This window comes from Aulonocara sp. 'chitande type north' Nkhata Bay, linkage group LG22, assembly GCF_057382095.1.
Source record: "Aulonocara sp. 'chitande type north' Nkhata Bay isolate Kocher_YH1m ecotype deep benthic linkage group LG22, A_spYH_male_GT1.1, whole genome shotgun sequence".
NCBI lineage: Eukaryota > Metazoa > Chordata > Actinopteri > Cichliformes > Cichlidae > Aulonocara > Aulonocara sp. 'chitande type north' Nkhata Bay.
This window is the reverse complement of record NC_141364.1, coordinates 30,068,620-30,089,389: the sequence shown is the minus strand read 5'-3', so window position 1 is coordinate 30,089,389 and position 20,770 is coordinate 30,068,620. Positions and strand designations below refer to the sequence as shown.

The 20,770-nt window shown below is 39.6% G+C and overlaps 1 protein-coding gene across 1 annotated transcript in view; it reads left to right on the top strand.

The window, feature by feature from the left end:
* The window catches only part of khdrbs3 (KH domain containing, RNA binding, signal transduction associated 3), a 152,200-nt gene that overhangs the window by 90,492 nt on the left and 40,938 nt on the right, over nt 1-20,770 (top strand). Inside the window, exons 4-6 of the mRNA XM_086280383.1 lie at nt 3,875-4,021; nt 4,879-5,018; nt 14,454-14,634. Coding sequence (XP_086136509.1) covers nt 3,875-4,021; nt 4,879-5,018; nt 14,454-14,634 — 468 coding nt within the window. The remainder of the gene's footprint in view (nt 1-3,874; nt 4,022-4,878; nt 5,019-14,453; nt 14,635-20,770) is intronic.

The window sequence follows — 20,770 nt, the reverse complement described above, 5'->3', positions numbered from 1 at the left end:
GGAGCGAGTTACATCTGCTGTGCTTTCAGGGGTTTGGGTGGAAGTAAACAACAAATGCAAGCTCTTTCATGCGAGCCCATGAAACAGTGTTGCAGGTTAAAGCGTTATACATAAAATGAAGGCCGTCGTGTGAAGTCCAAGACTAGTAAACCGTTATTTTGAACTGGTATATTTTGGAGTAATTAAATAATGTTTCACCCACCACAAGACTGTTCCATAAGAAGACATGATTTGGAAGAACTGAACATGATTTATTGAGATGGAGAATTTGATTAACAAGACTCTGATGAACCAACGTGGCAAAACAGAGTCCCAGAATTGACAGGAATTAGGACAGGACCCCCTGATGTCGAGACGCTGGTGGTGTTGGAAAGGAAGACGAGGCTTGCAGGGGGTCTGAGTGAACAGGGTGAGGTGGAAACGGGGAAGAGGCAGACTACAGGAATGAAAGGCAGAATGACACAAGAGCACTGAGTTGACGGTGTGGGGAAGTCAAAGTGGTATAAACAATCGACTAGAGGCTTTAATAAACAGGAGTGCAGGCGGATGAGTGATTACAGATCCTCTTTACTGAACTTGCGCATAAATTTTTTTATTTGAAAATCAGAGTGGATCAGTGAATTGTAAATAGCTTATACAACTAATCAGAGTACTTTCTCTGACCAAATGGTTCCGTTCTTTGCTTTGGTCCATGCTAACATAACAGATTTTACGTGAAATTGTCAGACTTTTGTGGTCCCAGAGGATGAATCCTTTCCTGATCCATTGCCTTTTTTCTTTTAGCTCAGCCATGAGGTTGACACTTCGACTCTTGCATGAAATATGTACACAACTATGTGATGGATTAGCATGCAATTTGCTGGTGACCTTTGTGTCGCCAAAAGAATATTAATCATCAACTATGGTGATACAAATATATTAATCTGTTACTCATTTTTATGGAATTGTAGCCTTTCCCTTAAGAGGATTTGGCACTTTTCTTTGTTACACGTGACAGTAATCTGGGAAACTCGCTGTCAACAATAAGGTGACCTTGATATTCTATAAAAGATCGTCTCGCATAAGTCAAATGTGCGCTTTAAACCGGAGCTTCTCAGAGTGCCACTGTGGAGCCGGCGTGTCACAGGGAAAACACACATTTGCTTGGTGGTTGTGTCGGCTCAGAGGATGATAGATGGTGATTTATTTATTTGTTAACTTTTTTTTAAATGTTATATTTCTTTACATTGGCTGTGTCTTCTATGATTGCCAAACATCATTTTAAATTGAAAAAGAACATGACATAAACTGAGAATTAGAGATTTGCACAGTAGTGCATTCTTCTCAAACAACATGTGGGAGAAAGGGAATGAAATGCAGTGTCTGACTGTGTGTCTATCTCATCCAAACCTCAATGTTAAGCTAAAATAACAAAGTCTTACTAGTTAATGTGAAATCACGTGCATAAATCACACACAACTTTAGGAACATTTTGCATGTCTTGTCAGTGCATTTTAAGCTTTCGGTTACTTTACAGGATTAAGTGACACAAAAAGGTCAAAGCATGGGAAAGATTATAGTTTCTAATGTAAAGTGCATATTGATAACTTAATGAAAGGACTTGTTGTGTAATTCATACAATGTTTTATACCAGGCTGTACTAACGCTGATTCTACAAGGTCAACAATCTGAGTTTAACCTTAGCGCTGTGCTAAGGGACAGGATATCAGTGCAGGGGAATATTGGTGGAGGAGAAAAAGAAGTCTAGAGTCAGTCTATTTTTATTCTTGGTTTAGATTGACACAAAATATTGATTTTGCAGATACCATATAGTTTCTTTTTGCAATGCAAAGTACACTACCTCCATGTTGTCTATCTTGCCATTCAACCAATTCAGTCTGTGAGAGTCAGTGTTTTATGTCTCGTTGTTCAAGGTGCTCATCAAATCCAAAAAAACTGACAGGGTAAGAATTTCAGGCATAAGCACATGAGCGTCTGGCAGCGTCCAGTACTGCAGATTTCTTTTCATTGTATGAGACACTGAAAAAAAAAACAGCTCTACATGAAATAAGCAAAATATTCTTAAATCTGACAAAATTAACTTGTTTTGACAAAAAAATCTGCCAATAGGGAAGCAAAAGTTTTTTTGCTAGAATCCTTAAAACTAGCAAATGACTCTGACTTCTGTATGCCTATTAACTGGACAAGACTGTCTACAATTTACGCTTAATTGAAGAAAATTTGACTTAAGATTTTACAGCTTAATTTAGATTTTCATATAAACAAGAAGAAACAAGAAGCTAACTGTAGGACAAACTTTAGTGTCATTAAATATATTTCTTTTTTAGGCCTTTGTTTGGCTTTATTGGTAGAGGCAGTGAAGAATCGACAGGAAAACAGAGGGAGAGAAAGAGTGGAAGACAGGCTGTCAGCCATGCAGCATGCGGGCACCCGCTCAACACAGTGAGCTAAACCAGCACCCATTAAATACATTTCTTGAATTGAAAAGTTGTTTAAGTGGCTTTACTCTTGAAATAAGAAAAGTAATCGTATTCTTATTCTGTAATTTTAGCCAAACCATTACCATACCCTGTAACTGGGGAAAAAAAGCTCAATATGAGCTGAAATATCTTATAGAGAAAAATATTTTCCTAGAACAAGCTTAATTTTCTTGTGCAAAACTTGCTTGTTAAGAGTGTATTTTATTTTTACACAAAAAATAAAAAAAAAGTCAATTTTTGCAGTGGAAGAACAAAAGTCCATCATGCTTTCACACGTGTGTCATTTCTGTCTGACATGTTGCCAAGCAGCTGCGTAGTAGGAACGTATCCAGTCCTACATTTGTGATCCGTTATCTTGTTAAGATCAGCTAGCAAAATAGCAGACAGGGTCACTGTTACATGGCAGAACTATTACATGTCCGTTAGATGCTAAAAAACTCACGTTTTAAGGAAACACGTTGAGCCAACAGCTCCACCAGTAGAGGAGGAGAAGGATGCTGGTGCTACACCTCTGAAGCCATAATGGCTAGCCTTTAGCCAAAGCTGCCTTTCTGTGGGAAATAAAGACACGTGTTGCTGGTTTTGCAGTGGAAGAGATGTTTCCACTATTAACTCAGTATGCAGAGGAGGAGGTGAATGTGCAGTAGGTCGAAAACCCTCTGGATATTTTATTATAGGTCTGGTCTTTACTTTACAATATAAAGAACCTTGAGGCGACTGTTATTGTGATTTGGCATTATCTAAATAAAACTGAATTTCTTTTTTTTCCCATTAAGATGCAGCACTATGACGTCACCGTAACGTGATTGGTCATTTGCAGTGTGATCCGAACCAACATTATTATAATAATCTGGGACAAACACCTGCACGGGGATGTTAGATTCACCGCTCTACTACACACTGAGCGAAAGGTTTAAATTAAAAATCTTTTTTCCGTATAAATGATTTTTCTAAATGACTTCTCAATTTTTCACATAAGCCTGTTTTACAGAAATCAATACTGCACTCCATCAATTATAAATCAAAACTTTCATTTCCTCCCAGAGTTGCTTAATTTATTTTAATGAAGTGACAGCGATCACATAGATGAGCCAAAATGCAACAAGCAGAGATGTCGGCATAAGCATGCACTGCACATCAATTCCGCCCATTAGTAATGAAGATGGGACAAAAACAATCAGCTAAATGTGACAGCTGAGGAGATTGTAAAGAATGCCCATTGGCTAAAGTTCTTAAACTCTGCAGGAGCAAAGCATCAAACCTCATTATGTTAACAGCTATGGAAATCGTTACAGGAAGGTGAATGTTCCTTGCAGTGGAAGCAAGCCCAGTCTTATTGTTCAGAGAAACAATACATGATAACAAACTGTTGTTCTTTCTTGTTGTGGCATCAGGAAGAAGAGCTACGGCAGAGCGGCGAGGCCAAATATCATCACCTGAACGAAGACCTGCACGTCCTCATTGAGATCTTCGCCCCACCAGCCGAGGCGTACGCCAGGATGGGTCACGCTCTGGAGGAGATCAAGAAGTTTCTCATACCAGTATGTTCCCTTTCTACTCACACACACACACACACACACACACACACACACACACACACACACACACACACACACACACACACCTCTTCTGGCTTTTACTTTTTTCTCCTCCTGAATCTCTCTCCAGCTGCCCTTTGGCCCCAGCCAACTCATTTCAGTCTGTCCACAGTGAAGTGAGTGAATAACAGCAGAGATGAGTCGCTCTTTCACTGTCTCTCTTTGTTTGTAACTTGTACTATAATTCTGTCAGGGTCTTCCAAGTGTGTGTGTGATTCAGTGTGTGATCCTGTGTGGGAAGTCGTGGGTATAAGAGGAATAAAAGACCACAGGAGGGAATCTCTCTGCATGGGCCAAACCCTCCTTGGCAGCAGCATACAGCATGGAGCTTATTTACTCTTCATTCATTATGAATGATGTCTCCAATACTCAGAGCACCAATGATTTACATCTCGTCATTAATTATAGGCAGTCCCGTCCCCACCGACTACCTTCTCATCTCAAAGTTGCCATAAAGTGTAGACACTGATACTGCGGACACATGACAATCATATCAGTCATTTTAAGATTAAAGCCATATTTCCATACCGTTTTAAGTTAGGGGCAAAAAGCAGCTGTGTGAAAAGATGAAGTCAAGCTGGGTCCCGAGGATTTATCAACAGGAATGATCTGAAATGTTTTGCTGCCTCAGGAACGGCGGTCACGGCAGTACTGTAAAGTATATTAATTAGATATTCCCGGGGCTGCAGCCCTGGAGATAAAGGACGTAATTTAATACAGTGTAATTGAAAGCGAGTCTATTGCCGTCTGCACGCACGCATGTGTGTGTGAGTGTGAACATGATGCCTCTCTGTGTGCAGGATTACAATGATGAGATCAGACAGGCCCAGCTGCAGGAGCTCACATACCTGAACGGCGGCTCCGAGGATGCCAAGGTGCCATCAGTGAGGGGCAAGTCAGCCGCCCGTGGAAGAGGGACACCTGTTCCAGGGCCTCCCAGGTAACCTGTGCCCAAATGTGTGTGAGAGTGTGTGTGTGTTTGTGTTTATGTGCAAGATGTTGTGCATTTCAGATCATCTGGGGATTGAGTATTATTTACAGATAAAGAGCCACTGGGAAGGCTCTTTATCTATTTCTCCATAAATAGATGTATATAGTATCCAGTTGCATTTTATGAGTTAATGTCTCTATTTAGAATTAAAGCACATTTTGACCGTCTGTGTCTAACAACACAAGAAATATCTGGTGTTTTTGTTTAGCTTTTGCAATACAAGGTAGACAGTGGATGTTTCTTATGTCTCTTGAATCTCTGACGTGACGGCGAGCCTAGGTATTTTTTCAAATGCAGTCTGGGTTGGATTTACTGAAATCTCAGCTGTGATAGCAGTGTGAGTGTGATTACTTCTTGATTTAATTAAATAATACCTCACAGGCTAATACGGCTTTTCAGTACTGATACCAGAGTACCAGTCAGAAAGTACTCTGACATTACTCAATACTCAACATTAGACATTAGGACCATTTAAGCCTTTCACTTGCTTTCCATATCGTCAGTAATTCATAAGGATCTGCATGACACTGTACGCTGCTCAAAAGAATTAAAGGAATACTTAGAAAACCAATCAGATCTCAATGTGAAAACAAATCATGCTTGATAACTACATTGATATGGACTGGCTAATGTAGGAATGTATGGATGCCACATTATTTGATGAAAAGAGGACTTAATTTCACCGAAGTGAAAAATTATGCGATTGGTCAATTTTGCCAAAATTTCATTGTCACAACTCAAAATAGCACTCCTGGTACTGCTCCTAATGAGATGACAGGTGGTGTCCTGAGGAATAGGGCTGTGCGATATGACCAAAACCTCATATCATTTAACATTTATCGTCCCGACAACGATATATATCACAAAAGTTTTACATTTTCTGTAAATTCTGTGAATCTCGGGCAGCTCGACTTGCGTGAAGTGTTTTCAGCTGGACGTCGTGTACTTGGGGTCGAGTGTTACATAAGTTGAAATGGCCGCAGTTTTCTTTGTGAGTATTTATTACACGCCGTGCTGTGGGGAAAAGCCTGTTCTAAGGTTTATTTTTTTGGCACCTGACGGCTCTTTTTAGCGTCTTATCCATAAACAATCTCAACAGGATCTTCAGCTTTATTGTGAAAGGTTTATGTTGGGGCTGCACGATTAATCGTTAGAAAATCGCGATCTCGATTCATACTTATGTGCGATCTCATTTCCAAATGACAACGATTTTTTTTAAAAAAAGAAAAAAAAAAGACGACGACGATTGTACCGCATTCTGATCCGGGACGTAATCTGCATGAAAACAAGCGCTCACTCTTCCTGCTCAACAAATGACAAGGGCGGAGCCTTATACCATGTGATACAGAAGCTGTGCCGTGTGATGCTAAAATTAGCAGGGAAAAAACAACGGAGAGCACGTCAGGGATGACGAGAAAGTGACAGGAGAAAATCCGTTCCGGTCAACCACCCAAACCTCAATAACGGGAACCTTATACAGCGCTTCCCTATACACGTCGAACTTCCGCAGGCACAAAGACATTACGGAGGCTATCACTTATCAGCTGACCAAAGATATGGTCCCATCAACACTGTGCAAAACGAGGGATTTAGGAAAATGATCAACACCCTAGACAAACGCTACACAGTGCCGTCCCGCAACTATTTTTCTATTGTTGCACTACCTGCTCTATACACGCAGCGTCGAGCAACGGTGGAGACAGAATTTCAAGCAGTAAAACATTTGGCAACGACAAAATGTGAGACATTTGTTGTTTTTATGTTTATTTATTGTTTTTATGTTCAGTCTCAACTGTTACGAAGTTGATGTGCAGTTAATAAGTGCAATAAATATTTATACTGGAAAAGAAAATCGTGAGAGAATCGTGATCTCAATTCTAAGCCAAAAAATCGTGATTTATGCAAAATCGTGCAGCCCTAGTTTATGTGGAAAATAAACAAGAGGACGGCGAAGCCACGCGATGGTTTTACCATCGTTGTTGCTAACGACAACGCATAAAAACAGTCGCTTGTCCGTCCGTAGAGTGGTTTTATTAAATATAAGAGAAAGAGAGAACTTCTACAGTGACTGATAACGATAGCGTGATATGATACGATAGACATTTTCATATTGTTATATCGAACAGCCCTACTGAGGAATGTCCCCCAAAATCTGGACCTGAGCTCATGTTCTGTTGGATTTAGGTGAAGTGAGCTTGTGCTCAGGGTGAACCCACCCTTATTGTGAAAAGCAGATGGCACCACTTGTGGATCTGCCAATTTTGGTATTGAGCACAGGGCCCACTCGAGAACGTCAGCCCTATTTCTGATTGTTTGGTCAGATACTTGCACACCAGTGTCCTGCTGGAGGTCATTTTGTAGTTCTGACAGTGCAGAGAAGAGGAAGAACTGTGTAAAAACTCTAAAAGATACAAGAAAAATGTGTAACAACTAGAGACAGTAGTTTTAGTGGCTTGATTGTTTAAACATTAGGGGCTAAGCTAAAGGACCAACTCTTACCAAACGGTGATGTTACCAGCTATTCCACATGTTTGTGATGTTGCCCCTTGACACAGCTACAACATGCAGAGTGTAGCACCTACGCAGAGCTTTGCAGAATTAGGATAACAAAATTATTTTGTTATCCTAATTAAAAAGCAAAAAAACAAAACACACAGGATTAAATAGGCCATTTTGAAAGCCCTGGTAAAGAGCCTAGATTGCCATTTATACTTGTTGGTGCATCTGCCAGAAAGACGTGTATCATAATGTGTCTGTACTGATCTATCGCCATTCCAACAGGACAAAGCAGCGGTATCAAACTGAGCACAACAAACCAGACAAAGACTTCATGTGTAATATGACTTGTTATTGAACAGTTTGGAAGTTGTTTCTTACTTTTTGAAAGAATGAACTGTAACAAAAAACGTTCTTCTTAAGCCAGAAAATGAGCGCTGGTATTTCTGAGTACACCATGCAGAATGGCTGCAGACCTCAGCAGGAATTAAAAGAAGAGTGAGAAACTGTAGTTGCAGCAAACCCAACGCAGTGCCGTTATCAATTGAAGTTGGCACTGTGGAACTTCGCATACAGCTGCTACTTCCTTGAATTTATACGCTTTTTTAATGTATTCTGGAAGACTAACAGGGCACAAACAAAAGAAGCAAAGCATCAAATATGAGGGAGATAAGTTTTTTTTTCTTTTTGCACAAAACTGTGCTTTTTATCAACCATTGCTTTAGAGGTAGAATTTGGTATTGCGTATCCTAAATATTAAACATTTAATAAAGAGCTACATTTATTTGTCATTCCAGTCAAATAAGATAATTAAAGACAAGTGTAAAAAGACATTTCTGCATTTTGAATGTTAAAGATATGAAGGGCTAAATACATTGTAGACATTTGGCCCCCAGGATCCCTGCTGTAGACCCTTTATTCCACTCATGGTAGGTTTTGACAGCAGCACCAGCACTTAAATGCAGCAAGCATTCCTTGAACAGCCTTTTTGTAAATGCAAGAGATCAACTGGCGCATCTGTTTACGGCAAAGCCAGACAAACTCACCCACTTTAATAAAGTACAAGTCAATAATCTGTATTTTTCATCAGGCCACAGGCAAGTGCAACACAATAAGTTTGCTGCATGAACAGTTTTTACACACAAAAGCAGCACGCACTGCTGTTTATTATTTTGCTGAGACTTTTGAAGTTTGAAGCTAATAACTTGGAAGTAAGACTGACTTCTTGTTCTGTTACTTCACTCAGTAGCTCTGCTGTCAGAAAGATCAAATCAAAGGCCCTCACATTAATTACTCAATAGTGTAATGTTTAGCTAAATATTATGACACATTATATATACAACTTATATTAGCAATGTAATTCTGAAAAATAACTCATTGTAGTAATATTTTAAAATAAATGTAGTGGAGAACATTCCACGTCCCTATACACACACCGTGCATGCTGCTGCAGGTCTCCTGAGTTTATGACTATGAGCCAAATTTGGTTTGATTTGTGGCAAACTAAGCTAAGTTTGTTTGCCTGCAGGCAACAGTCATTTTAGCTCTTCCTTAATTTAATTCAGTTTCTCAAACAAAGTGGGAGTGCATGGAAGGTGAAAAGATCCCTTTCCTTGATGCTTAAGCTTTTTGAACATGTGCTGTGATGTAGAACTCATATTGCTTTTTCACTCTTGGAAGTTTTCATTACTCTTACAGTAACGAGTATGGCTGTTTTGAACTCTAGGCTGCAGTTTGATCACGAGTTACATAAATTAGATGATAACAGCCATCATCCTTGTGTTATAAAACCTGTTTATTCAAAAATACAGTATAGATGCTCCGTGGGCTGTATTTTTTAATACTTTATATTAGGGCTGCTGAATTAATCGAATTTTAATCACGATTACGATCTGGGCTTTCAACGATCATTAAAAATGACTGAGCCGATTATTAGCCCCTCCCTCATTTATCCGCGACACCTTAAAGGCCGGTCCGTGAAAATATTGTCGGGCATAAACCGGTCCGTGGCGCAAAAAAGGTTGGAGACCGCTGATTAAGAGGACCCGAGGGAAGCCCGGAAAGCTAAGCAGAAGTTATTTGGAGAGTGACTGCTGTTGGTTGAAAAGAGAGTTTAAAAAAAAAAACTTCAGTGGTGTTGCACACTATTTTATATTATTTTTTTAAAGTCATTGTTAACCCTTTAAAGCCGGTCAGAGCAGCACGCTCCGTTTTGCGTAACTATTTTTAAATCCCTGTAGAACCTGAACCGTGTAAGCTAGCGCAATAATTTGTTTTGCATATGAAACCGGAGGAGTTGTACTTACATCTGATGCCATCAGCTTGTCCTCGGTCACGGTTTCCTTCCACATATAGCTTTGCAAAAATTGCATAAAAAGCGCTTGCAGGAACAAAAACATAATATTCCAGAAACACGCTTTGCCGTTCCTATCAGCTGTTCGTAACACTTCCCACAGTGAAATGATGCACCTGCTGTTTTCTTTGCAAATTTGCATCATAGGATTGTCTTTTGTTTTTCCTGCAGTATATAAAAATTGCTGTATCTCCAAAATAAAACTATGAAGACACTCAAAATAAATTTCCTGTTGTTGTAAACTATTTTTTGCAACTTTATTGTATTTAAAGTTTTGAGGGATAAGCCTCTTAAATTTCTCCAAGTAGAAATATATGTAAACAAAACAAAAGCGATTTTCAATTTTTTTTGTAGTTTATTGCACTTTTTTGCAATTTATGTAATTACTATGGACTTAATGCATACATATTATTAAAATATGGGCTATAACAGTTGTATTGATGTATAGCAACTTGAAATGCTCCCACAAATGGCACTACAGCATGTAAAAAAAAAAATATAAGCTCTGGTGGACTTGGTTCTATAGTAGGTCTTAAAGGGTTAAATAAATATCGTCAAATAATCGTGATCTCAATTTCAGTGAAAATAATCGTGATTATCATTTTTGCCATAATCGAGCAGCCCTACTTTATATTAACAAATGTTATCATTTTACAGTTTACACAGCTAGTTATAGTTATACAGATGTTAGTCTAAAAAGTCATGACTGTTGACTTGTGAAATCTAAACTTTTAAACTTTACTTAGTGATCAAGCTGTTCTTCTGAGATTGATTTGGCCTTATGTGCATTATGAGCATCTAGATTGTACTGGGTTGTTTTTTTTTTTTTTTTGCAGTGATAGACAACAATATGATTGTAGGGTTTTAACGTTAAACAACCCTTTTCAGGATGGCAATATGGAAATGAAATGCAGATATGCAAACACAGATACGTTTTAAAATACACCAAGCCAAGATGAGATGCAACAAAGCACAAAGGTGATGCCAATCCATCATTTAACAAAAAAATACAATCTTGAACCACATCTGTTCATATTTTGCCTTCCCCCTGGTTGCAGTTTCTGAAACTATTTGCAATTTACTTACAAAATATATGAAATCTTACAATATTCAACAATAAATAATTTAAGAATCATAAGAAAACTGAAAAGTAAGAAAAGTATTTCAACATAACTATCTCTTCCTCTTCCCTTAGTGGCACAGTGTAGTGAGCTCAGCTCTTATCAGCCCCTTTAGATCACAAGGTGGTTGCTAAAGTTGCCTCGTGTCTTGCGAATAATTCCCATCTAATTCATAAAGGCAGACAGATGCATGTTGCAGTCTGGCTGAAATCAGATTGGAAATAGTTACTGTGAATTTCTATTTAATCTGAATTTCTGTGTCTGTAGATGGAACAGACAGAAACAGATTTCACTGGTTTATCACGGTTTAGTGACATATTACCACCAGCACAATTCATGTAATCGTCAACTTGACCCCATTCGATAGCAGACTGACTTATTGCCTGTCTTATTGCCTTTTTATCAGCATCTGCAGGCCCCACAGTAGTTTTACCCCCTGGGGCTTCCATGACTGAGAATAAGGGACTAACTAAAAGTGATGTTAATGTTTTTTCATTCTGAGCTACATTCTGTTCCACACTCTAATCCTGTCGGTGGCAGCGCCACATACTCACATTTCACATTAGTACAGGGTCCCACAGTGAACAGCCAATAGAAAGGAGTTAGCAGGAGTGAACAATTAAATTCATTTACTAAACCAAACTACTTCCTATACCACAATCATTATTAGATCAGGTATATTTAAATTAACATTTACTTAAATATTATTTAGCAGAAAACCTTCAGAAAGTATGAATTGTGCAGAATAATAATTCATAATATTATTGCTTCATGTCAGTGTAGTATGAAAATGTTATATTTACATTTAACACCATTATTTCTTAATTTAACTGTACTCCCCTGGTCATGTGAAAAAGCACACAGAAATAGCCCATGATTGAGGCGAGTGTGTATACCACCTTTTGGCTAAGCTAACAACGTACATTTTGTGAATAGCAGTGTTTGTTTGTTCCATGTTAAAAGGTCATGTTTTACCCGAAACTGCTATTCATGTGTGATGAAATAGGTCAGGCCGGTGAGCAAGCACCTCTAATTGGAAAACAACAATGATAGTAAATAGTGTCTAGCAGAGTGCAGTGATGCAATGTCTGGTGTCCATAAACATTAGCAAAGCAAAGCCTCATTTGCATAAAATCCTTTAAATGCAAATGATCTCCAGTTGATGCTTGCTTCTGTACCATCTCTGTGAACCCACGCTAATTCCAGCTCCTTGGAGACCTCACAAGACTACAAATGAAAATACTCACGGCCATTAGGAGACTTTAACGCTCTTTGCTCGACGCTCGCTTTAAAAAAAGAAAGAGAAAGCAGTCGTGTTGTTTGCTCTTTGTGTTTAGAAAAGAAAACACACTTCTTTTATCAGATTTTGAGATAAACAAGGTCACGAAGAAAGGGCGTTTGTGTTGCTCAGAGTCAGAATATAATTGGCTGTGTTTTAAATTACACTGTAATTAGCATTTACCATGCTTAATTTGTGCGTGATAAGACAGGAGTCCCACAGGCTCCTACAGTGGAAGTAGCATGCAGTTTCTTCCATATTTGCACGCTTTTTTGATGCCGTTCTAATAGAGACTTTGTAATTGATGTTGTCAGGGCTCTGTGTGCGGGCAGGTGGAGATGTGGATCCAAGTGCAGGACTCTCAGACGGAAATATAACTGAAAACCACAGCTTTATTGCTGGCACCAACAAAACAGAAACCAAACATGAAAACACTAACTGGAACACACAGGCAGGATCTGCGGGTACGACGCGACACTGAGCACAGGAAAACACAGGGCTAATATACACAGGGTGGTAATCAGCGAATGGGCAACAGGAGGGAGACACAGCTGGGAGAGATCAGGGTTAACGAGACTGGGGGAACCAAGCTGCACACACTAACATAAGACAAAGACTTTCACAATAAAACAGGACACATGAATTACTAAACAAGCATGCAGACTTTACACTGAGAGACAGACAGAGACTGACACATGGAACCTGAACTAAACTAAACGTGAGATACAACTGAGAACAAATCCTTAAGCACGGATAAACAGAAACAAGAAATAATCATCATCACTACGAGAACAAGAAAACAATCCATGAAGCAGAATTAAACCGAAATATAATAAACTCAAAATACTGGGTCCAACGGACCCAGAACTGTGACAGATGTTCCTTTTTACACTAACTTTGACTGGAGCTGTTGCTGGAATAGAAGGATCCAGCACTTAAAGGGGAATCGTTTTTTTTTTTAAGTATTTAAACTTAATGACGGTCAAATTGCAATCAAGTAAACATTCCCTACTATCCTGGTTAGTCTTTTTTCACTCTCTCTGTCTTCCTGCCCCAAATCTGTGATGTTTCACCAGGGAAAAAAAAGAAAAGATGGGAAGAAGGAGCTGAAATGGAAAGCATAGAAAGAAAATGACCCCTGGCGGTTTTCTGCTGCTGCTCCATATCAGTTAACTGCTTTTAAAAAGAAAGCTCATTCGATGTAAAAAGCGCGTGCAACATTTTTACCAAACCACAAGGTCAGACCGCCTTTGATTTCCAGCAGAGCAGCTTGAATTTGCTTCCGTCTTGATTTCAGTGCGAGTTAGGCTCTGTGTTCCAGATGTCATCAGAATCGCTCACTCGTTTGCTGCAGAGCCGCGTGTGATGGGCATGCTTGGCTACTAAAATATTAAAGGCAGAAGTCGGGTGTTGGCAGTTCTAAATATCAAAAGAAACCATGTCTAAGAAATAGATTTTAAAGAAATGTTCAGTTTTTGCAGAATTTTAACCAGTGCTTTTCTCTCCAGGCTGACAAGTTAGAAAATCAACAAACAGAGTAGAATACATTTATTATAAAACAGGCAGAAGTACTTTTTTTTTTTTTTTCTTTATCTACATTTGCTGTAATAGACAAGAAAGCAATTCAGCCACAAGACATGCTGTGTTTTGAGTAATGGACATGACTCACTTCTTCTCGACTGGAAGAACTTGCCCTCCACCCTCGCTGTTCCTCTCTCTCCACCTACACACATAACCTGCCTGCCGAATGTATCAAATTCATTGCTACGGTTGCAGTCAAGTCATTCTGGCCGATGTAGGAAATCACTAACTGGAATGGAAGTAGATGAGGCAGCTTCACTGCAAACATGATATATTACAGCACATCGTCGTGAAGACATGGAATGCAATGGACATCTGAGATAGATGAAATACTGTGAAGTGATATGCATTTAACAGTATCGTTTACTGCCTTAAAAATGATATGAATATGTTGTGTTGTGCATCTGATCCATCTCAGCTAGACGCACATTTCCATTCCTCCCTCCAGTAATCTACAGAATTTATTACAGTCGCCTCCAAAAAAGCTAATAAGATATAAAACATGCATTAGCTCTTTCATCTAAACCTGGGCGGATGTTTGTGTCTCGTGTCAGGAGTCGCGGAGGAGTTCCTCCACTGCACGCAGCACTGCCTCGAGGAGCCGCACCCAGAGGAGCCCCGCCCAGCCGGGTTCCGTCCTCCAGAGGGCGAGGGGTGCAGAGAGCCAGAGGGGCCCCCCCGGCCACCGGGTACAGACCAGTTCCTCCCATAGTCCAGGACTCATACGGCGAATATGTGAGTATTTCCAATATAATGCGAGAACACAGCAGTGAGCGCACGTGTGCAAAAATATGTTTGCGTGTTGCAGTTTGTGTCCATGTGTGTGAAATTGAAGTTTAATAAATTTTTAACATAGTGTAGGGCTGAGTGCCATATCAACTGCTACTCGTTTTTAAAATAAGAATGAGAGAGTTTTATTGAAATATTTCAGATTTGGATTGACTTTTATGTTATATTAAAAATATAGATTCAGTTAAATTTACGTCTTACTCTTTCCATGAGGCAATCTCTGGGGATTAAAAATCAAGCCACTGGAGAAATTGTTATTCCTCTGATGCCCACTTGAGGCTGGCACGTCACCCTCCAAATATGGTCACTGCTGGGTCTTCAAACCCAGCAGTCTCCAACCCCCGGGCCACGGACCGGTACCAGTCCATGAGTCGTTTGGTACTGGGCTGCGTGAGTTGAGGCTCGGGTGTGAAATTTATGGTTTTCAGGGTTTTTATCGTTAACTCGGTTTCCCTGGGTCTTTTCATGTGTTGTAGTCGTGTGTCTTATTTTGAACGAAATATTTACACGTTAGCAACCACAGAGCATCAAGGGGCAGAGAGGAGGAGGTTAGTCTCAATGTTGTTGGTGCATCTCAGGACGACGCTGCTAATAAAGTTACACAATTACACAGTGAATTTGTGTTTATTATTATATTTACAAAATACCACAGTTTTTGTCTCGGTCGTATCATTTTATTTAGTTGTATTTATAAAAGGTTGGGGACTGCTGTTCAAACCAACACGGCAGCAGCAAAAAACGCAAACAATGAGTCTGAACACCAACCAATGACATCACAGTGGTTACATCCATCTTCGACTGAGCTATATTTGTGTCCAAATAGTCTATGATCGTTCTCTATGAATGTAGCTTGATAACATTGTGCTTTCTGGGAAGCTGCAGGTTAATAGTCGATGGTTTTCTTCAAAAACACAACATTTAGGCTTTAAAATGCATGGGTCGCTTTGGAGTCCATCTGTTTTGTAATGTTAGTTTAGTTTTAGAGGTGTTTGTTTTGGACAGTTCCACCCCCATACTATGAAGAGTAGAATCTAGTTTTAAAAATTACATTTTAAAGCACAGGAGTGGGGTTTTCTCCACCGGGGATGACCTGGTTACTGTGGATGAGGGGTTTTCAAACTGTGAGGTGCATTTCCCCAGTGGGAGTGGGAGAGTTGGAGGAAGAAGCCAAGAATAGTGAACATTGTGTTCATGCATGCTTGTGTTATGGAAACAACAGCAGATTAGTTGCAGCAATTTCATTGCTGATCTGTCTGTTCATCAGCGTGGCAGCAGCAGGAGATGCTGCGACATATAGCTGAAGGAGGTGTAATTATAATGTGTGTCAAACATCGAACTCCTTCTCAGAGTCATAACTCTGAAAACACGAGTTTCATGTGCATATTTTTATACTTGGTATAGTTTCTGGTTTCCAAGTATACCAACGTTACTTGGCTGTACACTGTCTCACTGACACTTCAGCGTTGTCCCTTAGGCCTCAGAACTGTTGTGTTTTTAACTACTAAGGTATTCCTCCAGTTTGTACTGTAATGGTTATGTTGCAAACAGAGACTTAAAAAGGATAATTTGGTTTATGTTCTTTGTTCTAATTAGCTTGAATTTAAATGAATACGGGATAAAAATTGAGTTCAGTTTGTAGCCTGTGGCTAATTAATGGACATTATGGGATCATTATTTTCTCCTAAGAGTAAGATGTCTTTTTTTTTTTTCAGTTTGAAATGTAAACTCTCCTCTGTTGTTTCCTTAACGGTCAGAATGTATGCATCTGATATCTAATTCTGAATTATCAATATTGGAGCAGCATAATAATAAAACAAGGATCACACACAATATCTTGTCTCATATATGAAAAAAACTAGATGTGACTATGTTCGAGGTAGTATGTTACATTTTGATGTCATAAAACTGTAACCTGTTTAAGATCCACCGTCTCTGGCAAACTTAAGGCTAGGGTTAGAGGTCAGTCCAAAATGGTTTCAGAAATGAAAAAAATGTTACTTCCAGCCTTCTTGCATGTATTTTGAACTTCAAATTCTTCTGTTATTCACAGTTAGTTCTCATACTACATACTTAATGTTATCACTTAACTGTAAAACAAATATAAATTAAAGTTACAATTTTTTTCTTAAAAGCTTTAAATTATACAGCGGTCCATCAACCTATAAATAGTCCCACAAATTCCCATTTTTTAGGTGGTTCAGATGCCTCTTAAAAAAGGGAAATATAACGCAGTATAATTGCACGACGTTCATTTTGTTTTGTTTTTTAATTCAAATATTTTTGATTTATTATTGATGTATATGTGCTGCACAAATACTAACCAGACGTGTTGAAAATGTTGACTGTCAAATCAAAAGTTCCTTACAGCTTTAAAATGTATATTGTTAGGCTACCAGAACACAGTTAATTCCAGTGAGTAATACTTTTTCAGTGGTTTACCATTTTAAGTTACCATCATAGCTCATATACAGAATCTTTTTCTTACCTCCATCTCATTCTACAGCGTAGACTTCACTTGCAAGCAGGCGGATAATCATGGAGGAGCCACTAGGCTAATTTTTCTCGAGCTGTTGCTAGCTTGCTAACAGATCTTACAGTAATATTTTGTGCCCTTCTAGATTTCAGTCAGCTTTTGCATACCTGAAATCAACATTATTCTTAACAAGCCTAAAAATCTGGGTCCAGAGGCTAAAGAATGAAGTTAATCACCATAACATGAATGTCAGACACATTTACAGTTAAAGAGGTTACGTCCACAAACAATTGTGTAATTGTGTCGACTCAGCACGGTCTATATGGAACACGAAAAATATCTGAGAGTGATGTGTAGGTCTTCCACCTTAAATCAGTGCAGCAAAGGTACAAAACGGTGAAGATGGTATCACCAGAGTACAGAAAATTAACTGTTTGATACTCAAAATGTGGCACAGATGTCTCTCCCAGATGTGTTTTTGTAGTAGTTCACATCCCTGTGGAAAGAAAAAAATCAGTTTCAAGTTCCCTCCCTTTAAGCTGTTTCGAGCTGTTATTGTGGACTGTTCTTGTAGCTTACCTACAGTCTTATGGTAACCTGCAATATCAACAGCTCCCAGAGATGAATACATTAGGCTTAGAGTCAGAGGCTTTTGTGCATTTGCCAAGAGAGTCTCCTGCCGCACTGTCAAGGCAAGTTCCCCAGAGACCCCGGGATCAGCATCGCATATTTAGCAGAGGGAAGGAGCGAGGAGGTGGCCTGCATTGGAAAATTGCCCCAGCAGCCCATACCTAACCACATCTGACAGGTTTATTCAGAGGTTGCAATTCAAATGCGTGGAGGTCGTAGAGAATGACTCCTGGACCAGCTGTTTGCCATCATTGTCACAGTTGTAAACTGTGTCCCGTCCCCCGTCTCCCCCCCCCCCCGTTTCCCTTCCCGACACCTGCACCTGTGTGTCTGTGTGTGAGGGGAAAAAAAGACCCCCAACATCTGCCACATGATAAATCGAAGCACATCGCTGCAAATTAGAGGCTCAATGAGTTACTCTGTATTATCTGAATGTATCACTATCCCAGGGCAAGCGTTCTCTGTCGGCCGCTGACAAATAGGCCCCTGTATTCATCAATGAAATGACAAAGGGATGTTTCGCTGCTTTCATTTGTCACCGCTTAGCTTTTGCTCATATACACGTTCCCGTTGTGCTCTGCTCAGCATCGCCACGGGCCAGAACACTTGTTCAACTGGAGGCGTCTTCTCCGCTCTTGTTCAGGAAGAAAGAGCCAGACCTAGATTACCCCCTTGCGATTTTTGTCTTGATGATGCCCCGCCATGCAGTCGGCATGCACCTTTTGTTAAAGGTTCTACTTGCATCAGTATCAAATTACTCTGAAACTAATTGTTACCAAACAAAATCACGGAAATGTCATTATCCCGTGTTCCAGTCCTGGCTGCCCCGGCCGTCTTGAGTGCCTACTGTGACTGCAGCCAAATCTCATTTCGTGTAATTCATTAAGTGCATTGAGATCACTGTCTTACCTGCTGCTAATCCCATTGGAGGAGAATTAAACATGATGTAACTCCCATGTCAGAAATGAGGCTCTGGCTGGTATCTTTCCGTTCCAGCATTGCCAATATGGAACAGAATCCAAGGAGGCTAACCGAAATAGTAGAACATCAGCTCCATGCTGGAGATGTACGCGAGAGAAACTGTGTTTGTTTCTGTTCACACGGTAGCTGAATTCCTTTGGGTGAGAGGACCACGAAGTGTGCAATGCATGTGGGTTGGAATTGTTTATGTTAAATCCTCCAGGAGCAGTAATCCGTTCTGAGCATTGTGAGTCCTTGCTGACTACTGTGGCATTAAAAAAAAAAACAAAAAAATCTCCCTCAGGCACTTCTCCGCATGTCGAGTCCTGCTGAGAGCCAAGCACTGTTAATTGAATCGTGTTGTCTAATTCACTGTCCTTGTAGCAGTTTTAACCATCGAATGTGATGGTTAGGGAAATATTTTAGATACAGTAACAAAGAAGCTGCAACCAACTGGTGTGGCAGGCAAGACCAGTCATGAAGATAGGATTGAATCCTCCCCACACGGGACCAAACCTGTGATTTGTACTAATTGCAGAGAAAATTGAATTATTCTTTGTTAGCTCCAAACAAATGAGAGTCATCTGTAATTTCTACCACAAATTAGAAATTTCAGTTATCCTCTACTATTTTATTTTTGTATGTGGAGCCTCTAATTTGTTTTTGTGGAGCAAATTATTGCCTCCTTTTCTTTCTCTTTTTAGCCTGATAAAAATGCCTCAAGACAACATATTGCCACAAAATGTGATTTTCTTATTGCCTGGAGACTGACGAATTCTCAGATTTTCATTCAGCACCTCCAGCAGCACGGTTTTATCATGCATGAAGCAGAATATCTTTCTCTCTTCAATTAATGTCACATTTTTTATAAAGCACCAATTCAAAACATCAGTCACCTCGACGCACTTTATATTGTAAGGTAAAGGCCCTGCATTGTTACAGACAAAACTGTCAGAATTGAACAATCTAACCAAACCTATAAGTAAGCACTTTGAAATAGGGGTGGGTTTTAATAATCGATTCATCGATTAAAATCGATTCTGGCTTGGATAACGTGATATTGATTCATTAAAATCCTGAATCGATTTTTTTATATAAATGTATTTTGCCCAAAATTTCAGAAACGTCACAAAATTTTGACAACCACCAAACATTTAAAACAGTAAATGACAGCAGTACACGGCTTCTGCACAAAGACGTAAACACAAAGCGCAGACCCGCAGATCAGAATCAGTGAGATGTCGCCTTTCTCACCCGACGGCACGGACGCGGTCGGGGCTGAAAGCCGACAGCTCGCTGATTCTGATGTTTCGGCGGGTCCGCGCTTTGTGTTTACGCCCTTTTTGCGCTGATACTGAAGGTGTTGTTTTTATCTCTCTCCAAACAATATTGACCGAACGAGCAGCAAACGAAGATCCAAACTACGCTTCACATAAACATCGTCATGGACTCCCTCTGACTTTTGCTGTTTTGCTTCCACCAATTAAATCACACTTCATGCACAGCTCTCTCTCTCTCTCTCTCTGTACTTCAAGAACAGTTTCCCGTCTATCCCCGAAATCTGTTTTCTGCATTATTCGCTTGCTTGTTACGCACAAGACTACAGTTATTTACAGCGCTGTCGGACAATGTTTTTTTTTCCTTTTACTTACTTCCGAAAAGAAAACCTAATTTCTGCCGTTCAACAGGCTTCTGAACAAATTTAAACTTTTTGAAATTATACAAAATGCAAAACGCTTAGCCGTGTCTCTAATAAAACCGCTGTAACTTCAGAGGTAATGTTCATAAGTTGATTAATGGTTTTCTTTCGTTTTTGGTGTACTGCAGAATATTTTTATAAAACCCCAGGCCAGGAAAATCACCTTCATGTTTTTCTGTGTTTTATCTTCAGCTACTTTGACACAAAAGCATCTGCTGTGACGCTCACACCTTTGATAAAGTCTGGAAAGTGTCAGCTTCCTTTTTCTAGATACAAAAATATGTAAATGTATTGATCTGAATTATAATATTTCCGACTGT